The 22,349-nt window shown below is 36.6% G+C and overlaps 1 protein-coding gene across 8 annotated transcripts in view; it reads right to left on the bottom strand.

Annotated features, from left to right (window-relative positions):
- The window catches only part of CADPS2 (calcium dependent secretion activator 2), a 318,752-nt gene that overhangs the window by 75,070 nt on the left and 221,333 nt on the right, over positions 1-22,349 (bottom strand). For 4 of the 8 annotated variants that reach the window (XM_064446439.1, XM_064446432.1, XM_064446458.1 and 1 more), the window contains exons 14-17: positions 13,818-13,919; positions 7,768-7,831; positions 5,446-5,569; positions 2,834-2,854 (exon numbers count right to left, since the gene is read on the bottom strand). In XM_064446439.1, coding sequence (XP_064302509.1) covers positions 2,834-2,854; positions 5,446-5,569; positions 7,768-7,831; positions 13,818-13,919 — 311 coding nt within the window. The remainder of the gene's footprint in view (positions 1-2,833; positions 2,855-5,445; positions 5,570-7,767; positions 7,832-13,817; positions 13,920-22,349) is intronic. The other 4 variants (XM_064446493.1, XM_064446448.1, XM_064446486.1 and 1 more) reach the window with 1 other exon arrangement.

Genomic DNA, 22,349 nt, shown 5'->3' with positions numbered 1-22,349 from the left:
CTTAGACGTAGTTCAAAATTATAATAGTACATTTGCTGCTTTTCTCTCCATAATGGCAATTACAGTGACTGAACAGATTAGCTACTTCATGAGAATTTCAGCTGTACGTGTCGTAAGGGATGACATGCTGAACCCTGTATAATTGTCATTGCAAATGTAATTTTTATTGAAAAAAGCTGTTCTATATTCATAACAGTACAACGACATGGGAGTGCTAAATAAAATGTCATCCTGACTGCAAACAAATCCGGTTGATGCAAGTGCTGCTTATACCACTGTGTCTGCCATTAAGAAAGTAACCAGCGTCTTCTGGGAAAGCATTCAGAGTCTTGTTCAATTGAGACTGTGAAAATGAGAGCACTTGGGGAATAGACCTGGGAACCTGGCAACCACACTGCTGAAAAAGGATTCTCGCAACAAAAAGAATTTGCATGTTCACCTCTGTATTAGCTAACAAGGACACTCCTGCAATTCAAGATTCTGTATACAGTATCTTGTGCACAGTTAAAGGGTAAATAATAGTTATCAAGAAAGAGTTTTACTTTATTTCCCACGACAATGCAATATATGCTATTAGGGCTAAGCACACTGTACATCAAGTTCATGATGAAATCTGTGGGAGTTTAGCTATCTTCAACAGGAGCAGGATTTGGCCCTGTTAGCCAGGCTAAAAAATAATTTTATTGGGATTCCTTTCAGCTGCTTCATCTTTTGCATCAGAGAAATAGGTTCAATGGTACACAAAATTCTGGTGGAACATAGTCTATTTACTCCTCTCAATGAAAGTAATTTTTCTGAGTTGTCTGATTATTTTTCAGCTGCATTTTTAGTCAGAAGCAAAATCTAATTGAGCAGTTAAATTATAAACACAGCCTATAAACCTCTAGCTTCACCTAACTCACACAGTGAATTTCCATTTACTCGATGTATGTGATAGGCTTTCCTCTCATCCATTCTCTAATATCGTTATTTGCCAGGTCACTTAAGGGACAGCTTTACTCTCCTGTCTTAAGAACATGGCAATAGTTTCTTTCAAAGCGTGCATAAACCTAACGTAAAATGACTGAAATCAGGTACAGTCTTTTTCTTTTTTTTTTTGTTTCTGTGCTTGTAACTGTATGTCATCTGTGCTTAACAGTCTATATTTCTGACATACTGAGCCTGAGAAAAAAATAAGAATTGCAAGCATGTGGCACAAAGATGATTTGTATGTGAGGTGATGCACATTATATAAAAGTGTACAGCTGAGGTTATAGAGTGCAATGGTCAAAGGACATAAGCGCTAAAATTAGTTTTCTCATTTCACAAATTAATTTTGACATTTTTCCAAATTTCTAATTTGAAGAGATAGCTTCTTCAATACCTACACGCATAAAAATACTAAATGGAATATTTGTGCTATCTAGCTTTAGGTGTCTTGCCTAGTAGGGAAACTTTCTTAGAGTGCATTTGTATTTGATGGCGTGAGATAGATCCTTTCACAGAGAAATTGTTGAAGGAGCCTCCAAGCGCTCTGAAACACCTGCTTAACAGACCTCTCCGTGGTGATCAGAGGAGGTTGGGAGATCACCTGATCGATGTGAGCTCGTACCAACTCAATCTAACAGGCTGTGGCATGAATGCCCATACCACTGCATCACCTGCTCTCTTTTTTAACAATTCCAAACAGAGCTCATCTGTGTCCAGGGCATTTGAAGCTTTCGCATGAAAACCAGTGGAAGTTTTGGGAACCAATGGAATTTTTTGAATCTTCAGTTATAAACACTGACTTTTAAAAAAGTAGTTTTTATTTACTAGTTTTACTATACTACTTACTAGGGTTTTTTACTAGTTTGCTGGTATTTTTTGCTTATGAACTGGCTAAAAAAGCTGTTTCTCCAAATATGGACCATCTTACTCCCTTAAAGCCCCTCATTGGCAAGGAGCTCAATTTTGAACTACTTTCATGCAACCTTTAAAGTCACCACCCCAGTCTGTCCTTCCAGATGGAAAATGATTTCATCCTGAGAAAGCTACCAACTCAATGCCCCTCCCATAACTGTGGTTGATATTTGTGGAAACACCACAAAACATCATGATCAGGCTTCCATTGGGTCTATGGGTGCGTCTTTAAAAAAGGTAAGGCAAAGCAGTGCGTGCGTCTGTTTCAAAGTATATATATGCGCAATCCCTCATACTTCTATGCAGCCAATACTACTCAGCCACAAATACGACTTCAGCTATGCTCTTTTTATCGTCACTCAGATAATTATTTGGCCATAAGCACTCAAAAAAACCTCTCTGCACTACGGGAGAATATACAACGTATCAGCGCCATGAAATTAGGAGCACAAAGAACCACCATCCTCCCAAAGATCTGTAACTAGAAAAAGAAACATATCGCTAAACAAAGCCGTATCAGAGAAATGTAACACCAGCTTTAAGGAATTAGTTCTCCTATCAAGATCTTTATCAATAAATCCAGCAGTCCCATTAAAAAATGGATGCCATTTTTGCTGATGACTATGGAATTACATTTCTCTAAATAAACAAACTGATTTTCAATTTGACAGCCAAACTTTTCTACATCACTTAATTACACCTCTTTCACAGAAACCACAATTGCATCATATTCCAAATTATAAAATTATCTAAATTGCTAATGTATGCATATCATAGTTAAGTATCAGTGTAAAGGAAGAATGCATGGTCTATACTACATTAATATTAATGTTAATATTCACACCCCTTCTGGTCAATATTGGTATTGTTGAAATCAACAAAAATAATAAAGCAACAGACACAGCACACTACATCTGTACTACATGCAGACATGCACACAAATAGTAATCACCTGAGTCCTTTTCTGCTGTTGCTAAACATAAAACAAACAAAAAGAGAGAAGAAAAACATCGTTACAGTATTGTAACAATTTTGATTTCATTAGAGTAGTCTCAATACCAAATAAGGAGTTAAAATCTTCTAAAAATCTTGAGTATGGCAGTGAAAGTCCTGCCAGTCAGCTTACCCAAGTGACAGGTTTTGTCAGCTCAGAGACAAATGGTGTACGTGTTTAGGTAGTATATTTTTATTTACTAGTTCTATATGGTCTCTATTTCAGGCTCACCAGCTGAGCATCCATACTGTGGCTGGGAATTTAGAAACATAAATAATAGCAAAAGAATATAAGAATGTAAGAATATAAGAATATTATTTTTGTTAGAGCCCTCTTTGCATCTCTACTTTTTAGGTAGTTAATATTGGTCTATAGCTGATATTATCATGCAATAGTTGCATTTTGACTGACTGATATGATGTTGTTCACTGAAGAAGTATTCAAAGAATAGGAAAAAAATACCAAAAAAGTATGACAGCTACATTTGAAGACATCAGTAATGTTATAAAGATAATGACTATATGCTTCCTATATGCAATTTCAGGAGTAAGAAATTAATGCAAACACTAACATGAATTCCTTTCAAGAGAAGAATGTAATTTCAGTGCATGGATACAATAATGCTCCCATAAACCTGAATAAGCAGAATGTAAACTATTGCTGAAAACTATTACATTTATATTAGTAAAAATGTAGGATATTTGTAATGGCCAGAGTTCAGAAAGAGACCAACACAGGTCTCATTGCTACTGAAAAGCAACATATTTAATTTTCTGATGTTATGATGCTGGAGCCCTTCACTTTCTAAATAGTACTCTACTTTATTCCCAGAAAAGTACTCAACCTATTTCTTGTTGAGGTACTAGACTTCTATGTGCAATTATCTATTGCGCTTTGAGTTTACAATTACATGACTGTAGGACTCCTTAAAGAAATCTGGTTGTGTTTCAGTCAAAAGACAATAAACCCAAAAGGAAATTTCCAAGTCAAAATATGCCATGGGATGGACAGCAATTTTCTGTGCTGTTCCAGCTTACTGCAGTGTTAACACTGTGCACATTTTAAAGTGCAAAATTTGCTACTTGCAGTGCAACTGCCACACTTCTCCAGGATATAGTTAAAAATCCTAGGCAAAGGTGTATTTACATCACTGTAAAAAACTTCTCCAATACATTTAGTGTCAGTACGTTTAGATACCTTTTGCATGCTTTTGTCCTCTTTAAAAAATGTTTCTATTTTTATACCCATTATTTCAACAGGTTTGCTAAAAGACTGAAATACTGAACATTAAAAAATCCCCTTTATGAATACAGAAAGTTACAACCCAAGGAAAACAGTTATTTTTGCTTTTTTATTTTCCAGAATAGATTTAATATTCTTCCTTCTTTCTTTAACACAACATGATATCATAATTAATTATGATAAACTGGTTACTAAGATGGTTTCACGTTGTTACACCCATGATATAATACTGGTTGCTATAGTGATGAGATGGGTTTTTTGTTAATCACTTGTGAGATTGGTTAACTCATGTTTTTCAGGAAATTTGAGCAGAAATAGAAAAAGGAAAGAAGTTGGCTTTATAATATTGCTAAACATATGAGGCTTCTTCATTTTGTTGTTATGATAACTATTTCTTCTAGTGCATTGCTAGAAATACATGCTATGGAAAAACATACTATGCATAAAATTTGAATTTTTTACAAGCAGAATTCATCCTTCATATATTTTCCTGTTAATTGACTCCACCTCCAAAAGAACAGTTTATATAGATGCACAGCCAGTGTTTTCTACTCCTGAACATATCTGTACAAGTGTATCTCAGCCTTTCTGCACTTTATGGAGTATAACAGATAGGTCTTGACAAGGCATTTGACTATTATAACTTCCTTTTTGTTCTACATAAGGTTTACAAATATTAAAATGACACTGTGCATCCTAGCCATTTCTTTTGAGCAAAATCTTAGTTAATTTCATGGTATATGTTACAGAACTTACAGAAATTCCAGAAAAAATGCTGTTTACCATCAGATCTAGAATTTTGTCCCACCACTTCATTCAGGAAGTCAGGATGTAATTAAAGTTTTAATCATCAGATTATTATTACACATCTGACAACATAATAACAAAAATAAATAATACTTATCTATCTGTCTGCCTTATATATACATCAGAAAGGCATCTATATCCAGAGTTTTCAAGTTTCAAGGTACTGTTACTGCTGATAAGGAAAGAAGTTCCTGTCAATAGTTTAATTACTAGAAATTGTTAGAGAAATAAAAAATAACACATAAACAACCTTTTAGATTTATGGAGAACTCAAAAGTAAGAACAAAGAGCAACTAAAATTAAGAAGTCCTAGTCTTCCATTCAAACACGGTCCCAGGAGGCATATTAAAGCAATGAATAGGAAAAAGCTCCATAGTTCACCAGCTGAGATTTTAATGAGACATTTCCCCTTGCTGTGGTAGGGGTTTGTTCAGGAAAGGAAAAAGGCTGCTCATAGAATATTCAGTTAATAGGCATTGCTGGCTTTTACAGCCACTTTGGCAGTTGATTGCTGTACTAACCTTCTATTTTGGCATATTCTGTAAGTCGAGTGTAATTGATCAAGGCAGCCTTCTCCAGACATTTTCTAACGACTTTCTTCACCTCTTCTGCTGGTATGGGAGTGGCAATATCTTTCATTAAAACCTGTGTCAGAGACAATTATACCGCTTGGTTACACTCATTACCCAAAACCCAAGGGAAAAGGATAAAAGTATCCTAAAGTTACTACAGATCTGATAATGATTAAAGGCAGAAATAAAAAAGGAACTATTTCAGCTGGTGGAACTAAATATTTGTCTTTGAAGGTTTCTGTTCAACCCTGGCTTGACTGCCTATATGGTATTTATACACAATACCCCTACCGTTTGGCATCTTGCAGCGTGCCAGTCAGTCTTCGCTTGGGTGATGCCAAGACCAGTATAACAAGAGCATTCCATGGATGGGCTGGATCATGGTGCCCACTAAGGATGTGGATGTCGAAATTTGCTTAGTTCTTGCCTGTGAAAAAGCTTCCACCATTGCATAACCATTGACTCTTCAACAGCGTAAAGGAGAAACTGTGAACAGCATCATCAGAGCTAGCTAATACTGACTTGCTTTTCTTCCTTCATAAAGTTATTAAAATTCAGCATGTCCTTGATGTGAAAAACAGTCATATATAGTAGGCAGGAAAACCATTGAATTTCTGGCAGAATATTTTATTATGGACAAGGAGAAGAACAGATAATACAACGCTTTTCAAAACTTGCCAGTTTTTAAAGCCTATTCATTTTTAAAATATAGGACTTTGATAAATTGGATCTCCTGTTGCAAGTGAGGTAAACTGAGAATATATACCTCTTTATGTGCATGCAACACTATATACTCCGGATTACTATAAAAAACCTGAATAAATTCTGTTAATAATTCACTGTATTTTTACTTTAATTCTATACTCCATTAACTTTCAACAGGTAGGTGTAAACAAAACTCAATAAGTTTTTGCCACATTTTAATATAAATAATAAAATTTCAGATAACTCACAGCCTTTTAGAAATGCTTCACCAATGGATCCCCAGAAAAGCTTATAAAACATACCTAAAAATTACTGTTAAAGGGAGGAAGCAAGAGATATGGGCTGGGGAATAATATTGGAGAAGAGAAACAGGTTCAGCAACAGAGAAGCTATTAGGAAGACATTCTCGAAAATCAGACTTCTTCCATTACTTGCACACACATATGATGCACCTACCTTTGTTAACTTTGTTTCTTTCTAATGAATAACTTCTGTGTTAACAATAAGTGAAAATAGAGTATTCAAAAACTTTTATTCTGGACCTGATTTTTTTTTCAAAATTTTTGAAGACAGGTAAAATAAAATGTTTCTAACCCATTCTGCATCCACAAGTATAGGTATGCATATTTATTCCCAGTCAAGACGGACAACGGTGTCGCTTGAGCACCAGACAGGGTACCATTACCACTTGTAATAGCAGAAACAGTAAGAGGAAATAGCTGTTTCATATAACACAAAGGAATCTACACAGCACTACAATCATTGAGATTGTGAGTGAAAGAAAACATATATACCCAGACTCTCTATGTGGTTTTGAACATGGCAGAGGTTTTCTAAGACCTAATCTCTATCCATGGAGTGTTCTGCAGTGCAGAACAACAGACATTCCCTGGGACCAGACCTCTCAGATTTTGGCAAAGCTACACAGACTGGGATATAAGCTTCTTTTTAATTCATACCTTCATTGGGCTCCTGCTGATACAATTCCTCTGGAATCTCTGTTGGAATTTAAAGTTCTCTTTCCTTAGAGATGACTGAGATGCTTTTACCATTAACGAGGTCTTCTCCCTTCCAGTCAATAACAGAAGATTTGCCAGGCAGGAGCTTACATTTATAGTTGCTCATGCCAGTTTTGCTGCATATAGCTTTTTCTTCTGAAATTGATTCTGATTATGCATTTATGGAAGGTTATTTGGATTATATAGAAGCTTTTTAATGTTACATTTTAGTATAGACAACATCTGTTGCATAGAAGCTGTAGAAAGCAGTAAAGTGGGGGTGTAGAGTAGACTTGTACTGCTTTAGAGGTAATACTGGGCAATCATTAAATTATAAAGAAACAGAGAGTCACTACAGTGTCTTGAAAAGAAAGTCCAATAAGTAAGTCCTACAGAAAACAGCTGTTTGCCTGTGTGGAAGACATTGAGTAAAAAACCTTCTAGTGAACTATTAAAACCAGTAGTAAAATACCTGAGAAGACATGAATCTGCTTTCAGTAGCCTGAATGCAAAGGAAAAATGCAGGCTTAGTACTCAGGCAGAATTTAAAATATGTTCCTAAACTTACCCTTTCAAGTAATGAAAGTGTGGCTTTTAAAGCTCCTTCAGGACGTCCAAAAGGGAAGCAGTACCTTAAAAAGTACAAAAAAAAAACCAAACCAGAAAGAAGAAAGAGGAAGAGAAAATCATCAGTATTATAATGCCCTAGTTAAGATTTTACTTTGAAACATAAATGTACACAACTTCCATTAAATTATCCATGAAGTACCAATGAAAGCAGAAGGCCTCTTCAGTAGTCTACCATGGAGCATATACATAGTACAGCAGTATCAGCCCAACAGCAGCTCAGGCCTAAATACAGAAAAAGTACAAAAAGCAAAAAGCATCACTTCCACTTTCTCAGCTATGAAGGATATTTAATGGTGTCTGATGAGTGTAACTGCATCTTCCTGGAAAGAAGTACTATTTCTCATGTAGCCATGACAGCTACTGGAGCTGTGAAGTAGCACTTGGTATATTATATCTTGTTTTAGTATTGGACTAAGATAAGGATAAAATGCCAGATATTTATGTTTCTAGAGATCTATGGGAACAAAAATGCCTGCAGATATTCCATGATTTTACCAATTATATTACAAATAGCTTGGAAAAATGTCCTGGTTTTGGCTGGGATAGAGTTAACGTTCTTCACAGCTGCTAGTATGGGGCTGTGTTTTGGATTTGTGCTGGAAACAGTGGTGATAATGCAGAGATGTTTTAGTTGTTGCTAAGTAGTGCTCACACTAGTCAAGGGCTTTTTCAGCTCCCCATGCTCTGCCGGGGGCACAAGAAGCTGGGAGGGGACACAGCCGGGACAGCTGACCCCAACTGACCAAAGGGATGTCCCACACCATATGACATCATGCTCAGTATATAAAGCTGGGGGAAGAAGACGGAAGGGGGGGACGTTTGGAGTGATGGCGTTTGTCTTCCCAAGTAACTGTTATGCATGATGGAGCCCTGTTTTCCTGGAGGCGGCTGAACACCTGCCTGCCCATGGGAAGCAAGGAATGAGTGAATGAATTTCATGTTTTGCTTTGCTTGTGTGTGCAGCTTTGCTTTACCTGTTAAACTGTCTTTATCTTAACCCATGAGTTTTCTCACTGTTACTCTTCTGATTCTCTCCCCCATCCCATCAGTGGGGAGTGAGATAGCGGCTGGGTGGTGCTTGGCTGCTGACTGGGACTACAACTTAAACCATACCCACTTCTGTCTCAATACTTCTAAAATTATGTAAATTAAAAAGTGATCCCATTCATAGCTTTGTTTTTCATATTCGTCTACTGAATGATCCAATATATCAGCTTAATGAGACTACAATGGTCAGGCAACTATAACCTCTCTTAATCCTGTCTATAAAATCTTTCTGAGATATCCCCAATTGGAAAAAGGATTTTTTACTTTGCTGGGATTATGTTTTCCTTATTATTACTCACTGAGAATGGTAGCCTCATATTCTAATGTTTTCCAATAGTAAAATCTTGTCTAATGATAAAAGGATTCAGACCAGTGAATTTTGTATGTATGTTTCGGTCAGCCAAAATAGAGCCCTGTAAATGAGGTCAAAAAAGGATTTGCTGCAGCGAGAATTCCAGTATTTGCATTGTCTCATTTTGTTTCTTTCTTACTGTAGTGCTAACAATATTCGGGGACAAGTTAACAAATTACAAAGCAGATTTAATGACCTTTAAAACAGAACACTTCTTTAGGTGTTTTGTCTCTGCCCTTTTCAGTCTATTTCCACAGTCCTTGACTTGTCTTTCTCACTGTTTATTCCTATCAACCTCTAATGGTACTTTTTAATAAATGTCACTCATTTATTGATTATACTTAATATTTCAAATAAAACACTTCCTTCCAGGTATATTCTGCAATGTAAATAATATAACAAGCTTCCAAAACCCAAACAGCTTAAGTTCTTGATGCAGACAGAAGTCCCACAGTAGAATAGGGGTTACTTAGTATATTGCAGAGACAATATGTATGAGTGCAACATGGGCAGCAAGCTTATGTGTGCAATTGGTGCAAGGAGCTTCCGACAGAGAGAGTTGTTTTGAGATAAGTACCTTAAAGAAAAGGAAATGTTCACAGTAGAGGCCTAAAGGAACACTCAGCAGTCCTGCCTCTGTGTGGTAAATTCCTGTGCTGAGGAGGCAGGGAAACAGCATCTTGCTGGCAAGGAGAAAGTCAATCTCATGGATAAAACCCCTATGGCAGCTGATTTCATATTGTCCAGCTGTGGCAAGGGTGCTCCCACAGCTGGGGGATCTTTAAGGATAGAGAAACATAGATGGCAACAGTGGTCAATTCAATTATTAGACACATGAACAATTGGGTCTGTGACATCCAATAGGACTGAGCAGTAAGTTAGTTGCTGAGTACAAAGGCAGTGGACCTCAGGAGATGTTTTTATAAGTGACCCAGGCGAGAATAGAGAAGGAGCAGTACCTATGGTCTACATTAGTACCAGAAACAGATGGAAGTGTAGGAGCAACATTCCAGAGATAAAATTCACGCATGCAGGCAAGAAGTTAAAGTCCCAGACCCTCATGGCAGCTTTCTCTGAAATGCTGTCTCTTCTATGTTTGATGCCCCAGAGGCAGGCAGAGACCTGGAGTCTCAGTGGGTAGGTAAGATGACAAACAGGAAACGTTTAAGTACCTTAAGAACTGGGAAATACTTTAGATGAGAGCCACCAGCATGGGATGGGCAGACTGCATCTTAATCATAATGGAGCCGGTTTGATAGGAATGAAAATTAAAATTGAAAAGGCCATAGGGGAGTATTAAGTCTGAAAGCTTAGGTTAGGTTAGGTGACAGGCATGGGAGAGCATCTTTTTCAGATGGGTGTGACCTAGTGACTTAGGCAACATAGCAAATGTTCAGTGCATCTCTGAAAAGGCAGGAAGAGAAATACACTCTTCAATTCAGGTGTCCACAATGACAGCTGACCAGTTCATGCAAAGCTAAGCGATGGAACAAGGGCAGAGCTTAAAAAAGTTCCGACATATTACAGAAAAAAAAATGCTGGTGATCCTCAAAAGTCTGTACCACTGATCCTCTAATTAGGATGATGAGAGTGATTAGGAAATGTTAAGTGATATTAGAAGAGATGCAAATTGATGACAAATAGTAACAGTAAGAGATTTCAACTATACACATGTACACTTGATCAATGTCTCATTATGATGAGATACAACGACAATATTTTGGGACACAGTTTTGAATTGCTTCCTTGGGTTTACAACACACAAGATGCTATTCTGGATTTGGTCTCATAGTTTGAGAAGTGCAGAGCAGGAGAGGTGCTCTGTAGTAGTGATCATAAAAAAAAAATAATTAATAATGTAGCAAAAGAGAATAGGACAAAAAATTCAGTACATGTACATTTGGTACATGTATATTAAATTTCAAGAATGGGAACTATGAAAAAACAACGAACTTGAAAAACAAAAGCCAAAACCTTAAAGGAGTAATCAAAAAAGCAAGAAACCTACAAACAACCTGAGGGAAAATTCAAAAAGTAGAAGCCCAAGTCAAATGCATGCCATAATTAAAAAACAAACATGGTCAAAAAACCAAACAAAAGCCCTCTATGTGATTCCCTGAGAAAATCAGAGGTTATTGTAGAGCATCTGGCATTTAAAAACTGTAAAACCTATCTGAATGAGGAGGACATGAATGCCTCTAAAATATTCTAGGGCACATGTAAACAGCATGGATACTCAAACTGACAGTAGAAAGAACTGTGGAAGCAGGAAGCCAGCTTGGGAGATGGTGGGACCGCCGAGTGACAAGGAATACAGGACACACAGGGACAGTAATGCCAAAGCAGAGAAACTCAGTCCATGCTTTGCATCAGTCTTTACTGCTGAATGCATTTTCCAAAATGTCAGCATTTCACAGTTATCACAGCAATTTTGATGTATTGAAATATGGAGTGGTTTTAATACTATGCTTTCTTAAGAAAGCCGTCCCACAGCCAAGGTTATTCGGTGTTAATTAATGATACAGGTGATCTTTTTACGTCATTTGAGTCTAGGTTTTCTTTTAAAGTCTAATGCCAATTCTTTATCAGGATGTCCTATATTATGACTCTATATGCTTTATAAATTCAGATTCCAGGGCTCTACTGATTCTTCCTTCTACTAGTACTATGCCAGTACCCTCATTTAAATCCAGACATTTCACCCACTTTTTTTTATTTCTAACATTTGCTCAGAGAAAGATATAATCGCTCTTCACCTGGCAAGCACTGTTTATCTATCTTGATTAAACAGGATTTTAAGGCAAACCTTAGAGTCCTCTGAAGAATGAAGGCACTCATCTTTGAATGACACATTTAATTTCTCTCAAGGAGGAGCTTCTACCATTGTTTGAATTCCTTCAAAACCCACTAAGACTGTGGCAGGAAGATCCTATGGTCACTGATATAGCCCAAGCTCATCAATGTACTTTAGTGTGTAGGTAAGTAGGCATGATGGGTTTTATCATTATTTGTTCCAACTCAAATAAATATTTAGACACTACTACACATTTTTTAATCAGTCTCATGCACATGAAGGCCTGAAGGTTCACAGAATTATTCTGAAGTTGCCTAGCCTTTCTTCTTGTTCCCCCATCTCCTTCCTCTCTCTGTACGTATTCAGAAGGCTTCTGCTGCTTTAATATTTTTTGGGCCACAGCTACTCTCACTGACCTTATCATTGTATATGAGTAAAAGTACTTATATTGATTGGAAATTACAGCGATTGTGCTTCCACCATAAACTTGACAGCATATGGTCATAAGAATGCCAGTCACAGGCCAGAGGTCTTCTCCCAGTTCTAATACTCCTTCATTTTTTTTTTGTAGCAAGCATGAGAAGATTGTCACAGAAACAAGTTTTCCTTCCCCCTGCAGATGATGTTCTTTGTCAGTACTCTCCTCCTGCCTGGGTAGGAAGCACTCTGTCCTATGGTGCTCTGTATCACTTCTCTGGCAAGAGCTATTTAATCCCATGGAAGACAGGAAATAGGAAATGTGTCAGGGAGGAATCTTTCAAGGATATAAAGGAAGGGAGCATCATTTTTCCCAAAAAGGAATACCCTCCAAGGAGAATCCTAGATCTCCTTAGTTTAATACAGAGATGAAGTCCCAAGTGAAGACTGCTATGTCCTCCATGCTCAAAAAATCCCCAAAAACCTAGTTATGAACATGACAGATATCAGTGAATACTAGACACTTACCTCATCAAACCAAAGGGGCATCCAACCAACCTACAGCCAACCTTGCCAAACAAAACAAAGCTGTTTCACACAGCACTATTTAAACTGTGGAACTGGTTGTCATAAGGTGACACAGAGACAAAAAATTTCTATGAATATATTCTAAAAAAGGATTAGATTGACAGAATGATGGCAGAATGGTTGGTTTAGTGTGCTGAACTAACAGATTTGGTGGTTTACATGCCATTATTATGGTAATCCTCATAAACCACTAATTGCTATAAAATAGAAGGAAATATCACCCCAAGTTTGCTCTGTTCCTTGTACTCCTTCCCTAAACAACATCTACTGGTATTGACAGTCCTTACATACGAGAAACTCTTTATTGAGGATGATGGACCTTAGCTGATTTAGGGAAGATAAGCATATCATGAGACCAAGAAAATGACATTAGATATCTAGAAAAGGTTTAGCTGCCATCTATCAAAGATGTTTTGATTCATACGATTTTGTCTCACATGATTCTTCTGATCAGCATTAATCCAGAAATTGTTATCGTTCAGTTATTTTCATTTAGACAATTTTCTTAATCAGAGCTATAGAAAGCTTAAAGTTTAAAAGGATCGACAAAAATCAGGCCTACATTCTTGCACAGTCTTTCTGCCACAAAAAAATATAACTCACATGATACACAAATAAATTTTAAGCACAATCACTTGTGTAAATAAATTATTTCATATTTAATATATTCAAAAATTTTTGCAGGTAGACTATTTTGTTTTCACTCCATCTGTTCAAGACCAAAATTGAATAGCATGAGAAAATTCTTCCAGAAGAAACTTAGAATTCATTGAATAAATTATGCACTCACCTGAAATGGCTTATTTGGTTTTCTAAAAGGGAGGAAAGTCTGTCCTTAATTTCCTCAAACCTTTCTTTCTCTTCAACAGATACTGTCCCAATTCCGTCTGGCCTGTAATATTAAATATTTAATAATTGTTGATACCTCTTCACGCTGATTCCTCTTTGAACAGTGATCTTTATTTTTAAAGTGTTCGGTTAATATGCATGCTAACTCTCCTTCCCCCTTTCCCATCACCTGGAAGGACAGACAGTAACTTGTGAATACAGTTAAAGAACAGACTACAACTAGACAAACAATTTCACTTTTGAGCTGAGCTTTTAAATTCAAGTCCAAAGTTTCTACGTGATCCCAATATGAACACCAGGCAGCATATATGTCTCCCAAATAATCCCCAAAGATATAAAGTAACCTTTCTTAAGGAAATTAGTACTATCGGCACAATAGAGGGGCCTACTTGGATTTTGTTGAATTTCAACTCCTTGAGTCTTCCAGATATTTTGTCAGAGGCACAATATGGATGAAACTGATTTTAAAATAAAGGTGGGAGCCAAACTGCAGTGGGAAAAGCCAGAGCTGCAACATCTAGGAATGCCCCCTGCTTAGAGTGAGCATAGATTTTTGATCCCCCACGCCATATTGACAAATAGCAGCATGTAAACAAGACTTCCATATAAAGATAGCATAAAGGATGCAATAAGTAGTCTTTAAAAACCAAAACCACTGGCATTTTTTTAAACATCAACTTTAAGTCCCAATAATTATTAATAAGGCTCATATTAAGTACATGAAGCACACACTTAGAGTCTTAGCCCAAAAGTATTATTAATGTAATTATATTAAAATAATGACAAAGTTAAAGAAATTTAAATACACATTTCCCAAATGGTGTTTTTGCCATGCAGTCACAACTCCCCCACATACAGCATACTTTAAAGAGAAGTATCTGAAAACTTCCTGTTACCCTTTTATCTTCCAGCTCCAGGGTAACAAAACAGCTACCACTTCCCACCTGAGATTACTGCCTTGACACTAAGTGTGGATCCAACCTGTACCTCCTCCAGAGTCTCCAAAACTGCATCTCAATGTTTCTAGAATTGAGCAAATTGTACTACAATGACAAGAAAGACAACATCATTTTGATGAATTCTTTCTTTAAGTTTCTCCACTATACTTAAATCTAGGAGGGATAAGTTGCTACCTGGTTACGACATAAACAATTCTCTCACCCCTTAAATCACTTATATTTGTGATCTGTCAAGTCAAGGTGGAAAGAGTGCCTGACCTCCTTGAATTATTGTGAAGACAACAATAAAAATCAGATATGGTGGAGATATGAGTAACCAGACACATCAATATACTATTGTATAAATTTGATGTGAAAGAGCAAATAACTTATCTTCTCCCTTTTGATGGATGCCAGGATACTTTAGCTCAGCCTTCTGACAGATGGAACGGGTTCAAATTTAAGTAAATTGCACTGTCTGATTTCATTGTCAGGAGAGATCGTGCGCTGGAGTGATAAAGCAAATAGTTCTGTCATATTAAACCTCACTGAGGCATGTCTCATATATGACAGCAAAGACCTAGGGGTCCAGAAAACAGTAAGTGAAAAAGGTGAGCCAGTAGGATGTCATATCTGTCAACCTGCACTAAGGCTAGGATCACTATGTACCGGGGACCTGTCACTTCACTGAGTGTGTTGTCATAAAGAAACTCACTGACAACACCTAAAATTTTCAGAGCTGTTAAATATATTTTCAGCAGATGTTTGGATAGAAGCAAATGTCCCGGAAGAAAAAGAGTACACAAAAAGGTGTTAGAAAATATTCTATCTATAGCACTGAAAAGCTTGCCTCTTGAAAACATGCTTTTAGAAAACAGCACTAACTCTGAATGATTATTTTGTTTCTTCCTGTTAGCCTTATTGCAAGAAGCAGAATATAAAAATGCATTTTCGCAACACAGTTCTGAGACACATGTTGTGCTCGTGATAATTTTTTGCTAGTCTTGGAATGTCTATCTAATACTGAGAAAAAAGAATCCACAGAAAAAAGAATCTCACTCTGAGATGAGCTGAGATAGGAAAAATAGATAAATATTTCAAAATCCCAACTAATTTTGTCTTCCAGATCTTTTTCTTTAATTGCTTTAAAGACAGAATAAAATAAAAAAGCACTGTTTTGAGCTGGTTATTTTAATTTACAAATTACTGTGCCTGACAAGAAAATCGGACCCAAACAGTCATTTGGTTTTCAAAGGTTTAAGTCATCCATAGACTATGCAAGAACTACTTTGCAACTAAAAACAACAAATGTGCCTTTCCTGCTCTCCCAAATGTTATGGAGAATGATTTGGCTTGATTCTTTCAAATCAAAACCAGTATTCATCTTTCTTATTGCAGCCTGAGACCTCTCTTTCAAGGACTTGGCCAAAAAAAGTGATGGAGTGTCTTAAGAAAAGTTTTCATTTTAACATTATCCTCTCAAGAAGGTAAAGGGAGAGCGAATTTTCCTTTCCTCCACATTCTTATCCTCCTTATTCTTCGCAACTGCTTTTGGGATTAAAGAACGAGGTGAAACAGTGAACACTCAAAACCTGGGTAGCCTTCTCCTCCCACCTATGAAGTGTTCCCTTTTGTTTGAGAACTCTGTCAATTGGATTTGGATTGGCCTGTCTTGTCTGCTTAGATCACAGTCTAACTGGCACAGAGGTAATGTTGTCTCTGGTCACCTCTCAAATTGCTTAATTCACTTAGACTTAAATATCAAAAGAGATTTGAAATAAATACCTCATGAACTAGAGCTACTAAATTCACATAGGAAGTAGCTGTTCAACGATAAGACACTTAAATAATGACACCAAAACCAGAGGTTGACCACAATTTTTGAAGAAACTTTTACTGTGGCAGTCTTGCAAGATTGCTGTCCTGATAGCAGTTACTTTAGGGAAGCTGATTGATTAGGTGGTGTATTTAGGTTTTCCTCTGGGAATGGATTGTTTTATGTCACTTGATATAATCCTTTAAGGCTTGGGAGTACCATCTAGAAATATTTTGATGTCTAGAGGTTTTAAAACCTGTAATAATTTGCAGACGTCACTTGATGCCTTGTAGGATTAAGATTGTTGTGAATAGCTATGGCACATGAGATAAAATTGGCATTCCAGTTCCAATGGGAATTAGATATGATGGACTCTGCGTTGACTGTAGATTGTTTCCAGCCCTCAACTTTGGAAACAGCTTCTCCTAGTGGCCTCTCGGGGAGTGAATTGTTACCTTAAGCAAGACTGTTTTGTTGAGACAGCCTTGCGAAATACTAACTGAACATGACTGACTGCTTTTTCCTCTGGAACATCATTGATACTGGTGCTTTTTGCATATTTGTATATTTTAGAAATGTTTAAATGCTTAAAGTCTTTTCAGTAAGCTTTCCTTGTTAAAAACATAGAGCATCACTTTGACCTGTCATGAAAAAAAAGAGTATGAGAAGAGGAATGCACAGACTGATATCCTAACAAGTACACACACACATACATAGATGGGAACAGTAAGGCTGACCAAAAGAATCTGCCAGTGAAAGATGAGAAGTCATGATTAAAAACAAAATACAAGAAAAATATTTCAGCTAAGGTCTTACTTCAAGACATTTATATAATCTACATTTCAAGGGTGCAGGAAAAACAAAAGTGAAACTTAAATGTCATCTTGGCTGCTAGAAACAAATTGTTTTAGAAGACTTCAGTGCTTTCTAAGAGCACTTGTTTCTAAACTCAGCAGGATGCAAAATAAAATGAAAGACCAGTGAAAATATTCAAATTAGCAAGATTAAAGCTTGACTTCTTGTTTCTTAGTAAACAGAAGATTAAATTGCTTAGAATTTTGATGTAGAGATTATATTATCTATTTATAGGACTTCAATATCCAAGGACTTTATTACCCAAATTTTCCTTTAAAACACATTTGTATTAATTAAGGCTTTTGCAGTCTATGGTTTATGTTAGACAAGTCTAAGAAAAAAAAAAAAAGATTTACTTTATCAGCTTAGAAGCAGGCAGAGCAGACATCTTTTTATTAATAGAAAATGAAGAGAGCAAATTATCACGTGGCATTTAAACATAGGTTTAACCAGCAGGCACTTGAAGACCAAGCATTTTGTTGTTTATATTAACTATTCTTGCAGCATTCTGACAAAAAAAAAAAAAAAAAGCACAATAGAGCCTTCTGCTGTATGCATTTCTCAGGCTGATCCTACATCTGCTTACAGGTCATACCCTTTTTTTCACAAGTGAACGAAAAAGACCAATTCTGAAGGCCACTAAAACAGATTAAGATGATAAATCAGGTTAATTTTAATGATCTTATATGCAGCTATATTTTAGGTGGGATTCATTAATGCCCTTCTACTGAAATGCTAAGCATGTGCTAATATAATATCATTTTACCCAAAGTATAAGGGTATGTGTAGGCATTAATCAGTTGAAATTAATGACAAAACAGCATATAACATTTAGGGAAGGTGAGAGTATGTAACAGCATTAGCTGTTCCTTCATTGCATAAGATGCCATCTACCACCTTAAATATGCAGAACTTTGTTCTGATATTTCTTAATAATGTGTGAATTGTGATTGATTTTCTATTGACAATTTCTCTGAGGCTTTTCAGAAGGAGATTTGTTTTGATATGTTGAAAAATGTGCCTCTTAATATTGTAATGAGGACACATTTTATAATATTATTATAGTTATTAGCACTTTCCAACACAGGACAGCATTATTCCTTAAACCAAAGGTGAGGTCAACATGGCTTCATGTGGTACCTGCAACTGGGTGAAGAACTTCGCATCTAGCTTTGAACTCAGGAGAACTCTACTGATAACTTTCTTGTGGCCTTTTACAACAGTAATATATAGCTCTGTCACTAATCGAACAACAATAATTAAAAAAAAAACAAAACAACTATTTAGAGAGGCCTCACATCAGAGGCTTGGGGGTATGATGCTCATAAGTGAACCACTTAAAAAGGAGAATACAGATTAAGTTGAAGAAGGTTTACCTTCCTCTGTGCTCGATATACCTTGGAGGTGATCAGCTTCCAAAAGTGAAGAATGAACTGGATGTTGCAAGACACTTGGCACAGGGCAGTACATAAAACTGAGAGAGCTAGTGAAAAAGTTCTATTCTCAGCATTGCCCAGTGAGTCTTAGAAAAGGGGAAGTTTACATTCACTTGAATAAAACGGATATAAATGTCCAAGGATCAACTAATTTTTCCAGTTTCCAGAGGACACTGCTTCTCCTCTAGAAGCACAAACTCACATAGCATATCAATACTAAAGGGTGTATTTTCTTATTCCATTATTCTGGGGAAAGAGTGACTGATAATAAATCACTTCTGAATAAAAACACGCTTTCAAATATGAGAAATCCACTCTCACCATTTCCATTATAGAGGACTGATAGAAAAATAAGACAAGTTGCAGAACCAAAAGACTCCTGTTAAGTCTTCTGGAATATAATTTCTGATGTAACACACTTCTGTAGAGATCCTACACTGTAAGGGATCTCAGGCTCCTTCCTCCAGCTGTTGGACAGCCTTGGAACAGATTTAAGATTAAAGTAAAAGGCTCAACTGCCAACAAAAGCCAATGAAAGCAGACATTTCACCTATCATTACAACATAGAACATGTGGGGTTGAGAGTAACAAGCACAGGAGAAAGAGGAAGCATTTTCAACTGCTTAAAACAGAAAGGTTCCACAAAATCCTGCTAACAATGGTTTCTTGGGAAAACCATCTAATAAGAAGCCTACATGATGTTCAAATATTTTTATATACAAAATTATACATATAAAAACATAAAAACTTCTGTGAAGAGATCAACTGGACAAAGCCTTTTATGTCAAAATGTAACCATATGCAGATAAATGGTGAAACTACTGACTTAAGTTCTGGAATTTTAGATTAAATCTTATTAGATATTGTTTATGAAAGACATAAAATGAAGGAGAAACCAGCAAGATACAGACACCCTTACTTTAACTCTAGACTTAATTTTGTTGGAAGAGAAGGACATATCTATTCAGAAGCTCCACAAAAAATGATTGGAAGACAGAGTAATGTAATGATATTATTTTCCTTATTTTTAGAAAGTTCCTTATCTCAGATTTGAAAGGGATAATTTCTCTGGACATCTTTTTATCACTTGACATGAAGAACCATAAATGGTTCTTAACACAAAACACTGAAAAGTGAAAAGAAATATATGAATGCATAGCACTCTCCGAAGTTTTCATAGTTTCACTTCTCTTATGTGTTCATTTACCCCACTTTAAGATATTTTCTCCAAGCATAATAGGAACAAGAAGCCTACCAGAGAGTCTACAGTGCCAAATGATGGCAAGGATCTAAAAGGAACTTTCAGAGGGGCAAGGCTATTGCAGAGATCCACTGGAGTTTATTATGAAGGAAATTAAGAAGATTCCTGTGCTGGAACTCTTCTTTGTTCACAGGAAAAAAAATAATCTATTTTCAGCATAGAATCTGTCCAAAATAAAAGCAACTGAGAAAAAGCTAATGGAACAAATTAGAAAATGAACATTAGTAAGTTGCCAGGGCCAGAACTGAATTAACTAGGGTTGTGTGAAAATGCTTACTAAGAAGTCTTCCTCCCGAGGAATGTGAGACCAATTTAAAACCAGAAGAGGTTTCCAGGGGAGGTAGGGGGAACTACAGGCCAGTAAGCTTTACACACATCCCAGAAAATTAAAAGGAAAGATTACATAAGGATATTTAAGGATAAAATTAAAGAAAATTGGGTAAACATTATCTGTTGTGAAGAGTCTGTATGGCTTTGAAGCTGTAAGGCAGAAAAGACAGAGTAGGTAAGTTATCAGTAGAGTTCTGCAGGGATCTACGCTGAGACCCTTTTTTTTTCACAGTATTCATAAATGACCCGGCAAACAGCTAAGAACTGAGATGTTAGTAAATGTAATTGTAATGATAGTTATGTGGCATAGTGGGGAATTCCAGAAGGACCTTATGAAATCAAGTAGCAATAAAACAGCAAATAATTATTAAGGTAGATAAATATCAGGAAAAATCAGTTGCTATTCAGGCCAGGGAACTTGATGTTATGATGGATAATTCCATGAAAGTGTCCCTCTGTCCCTGTTCAGTAGCAAAGATGCAAATCAACATTGGGAATTACTAGAAAAGGATAAGGAATTAGCAGAAAACATCCATAGAGTGTAATCAATGCATGGTTCACTCATACTTCTTGAATCTTAAGGAGCAAAGAGACAACAGAGAAGGTTTTTTCTTTTTTGACTCTCATCTCTTCCAATAGCAACAAAGAATGAAACAAGATATGTAGGAGTCAAGTTCAAAGCAAGAGTTCTTCAAGCAAAAGGAGGCTGAGTTGTGGAACTTGCTGCCAAAGGTGCTGAGGGTGCAAAGGGCTTATGCAGGTTCAGGGGCACAATGGACAAGTACCTGAAACAGAGACTCACTCCGTGTTTCTGAACAGGTATATTCTGAGCTGCAAGAGTTGGAAGCTGAAAGAACCCTAAGAGGAAATACTGCATATGCTTGCCCTTCTCTTACTCTAAACAAGTCAATGCTGGCTTAGAAGAACCCTGACTCAGTATGACTGTTTGTCTACACAAACACACATACGCTGAAGATTTCAAAATTAAGGCAGAAAGAAACCATTTATTTTTGGTTATAAACTGATTTTTGTAGCATTACTTTCACCTTCACTTCTCATATAAGAACTTCCAATAAATCAGCTTTCTTTCTGAATAGAAAAAGGTATAACCTGGGAATATGCTTGAATTTTGAATTTTTCAATTCAGTCTGTAACTCAGCAGGTGGAAAGAAGTCACTTTGCACTTCATGTGATACCCACCAGCATCCATTTCAGACAAGAGGGACTGAATAGAAGTCACAGCATGAAAAGTAGACAAAAGTGAACGTGATGGGGAAGAAAACAATAGCTCCTACCTGGACTGTTTAGACTGAAATGTCAGCATTCAGGAATATCCTATAGTTCCTTGTTCCACACATTTCACTTTCACCAGAGATACAGAAGCGTATGCATAACTGCAGTGCGAAAAGTTCACTTGTGAACTAATAACTTTGATGGGACCATATAGTGGCAAATTTCAGAAGAAAAACATTGTGAAGAGGAGCCAAAGGAGAAGTTATTGTAAAGTTACATAGCATCAGAAGCGCAGCCAAGGAAGCTGATTTTATTTACTAGAGGAAAAGGAATCAGTTGATTCAGAAACAAGGATGTGTTTCTGTTTAAACACTCAGCAAGGCTACTCTTTTACTAAAATATTTTGCTTTTTGGCTATTTAGGAAGAGTGCATCTTAAGAATGTCACCCATGAAAGCAGAAATACCTTTCTACACAAACAGTTTGTTAGCCCAATTGAAATGCTCTTCCCAGTAGGAAAGACACGAATGAGGCTTGAATTCCTCAGTCTAGGACTCGGCATGTTGTGCTCGACCCTGCAGAAACATTCCTGTTCCCAAACCAGC

The sequence above is a fragment of the Phalacrocorax carbo genome, chromosome 1 (genome assembly GCF_963921805.1).
Source record: "Phalacrocorax carbo chromosome 1, bPhaCar2.1, whole genome shotgun sequence".
Lineage (NCBI taxonomy): Eukaryota > Metazoa > Chordata > Aves > Suliformes > Phalacrocoracidae > Phalacrocorax > Phalacrocorax carbo.
Note: the sequence above shows the minus strand (reverse complement) of the source record. Positions and strands in the feature narration are given on the sequence as shown.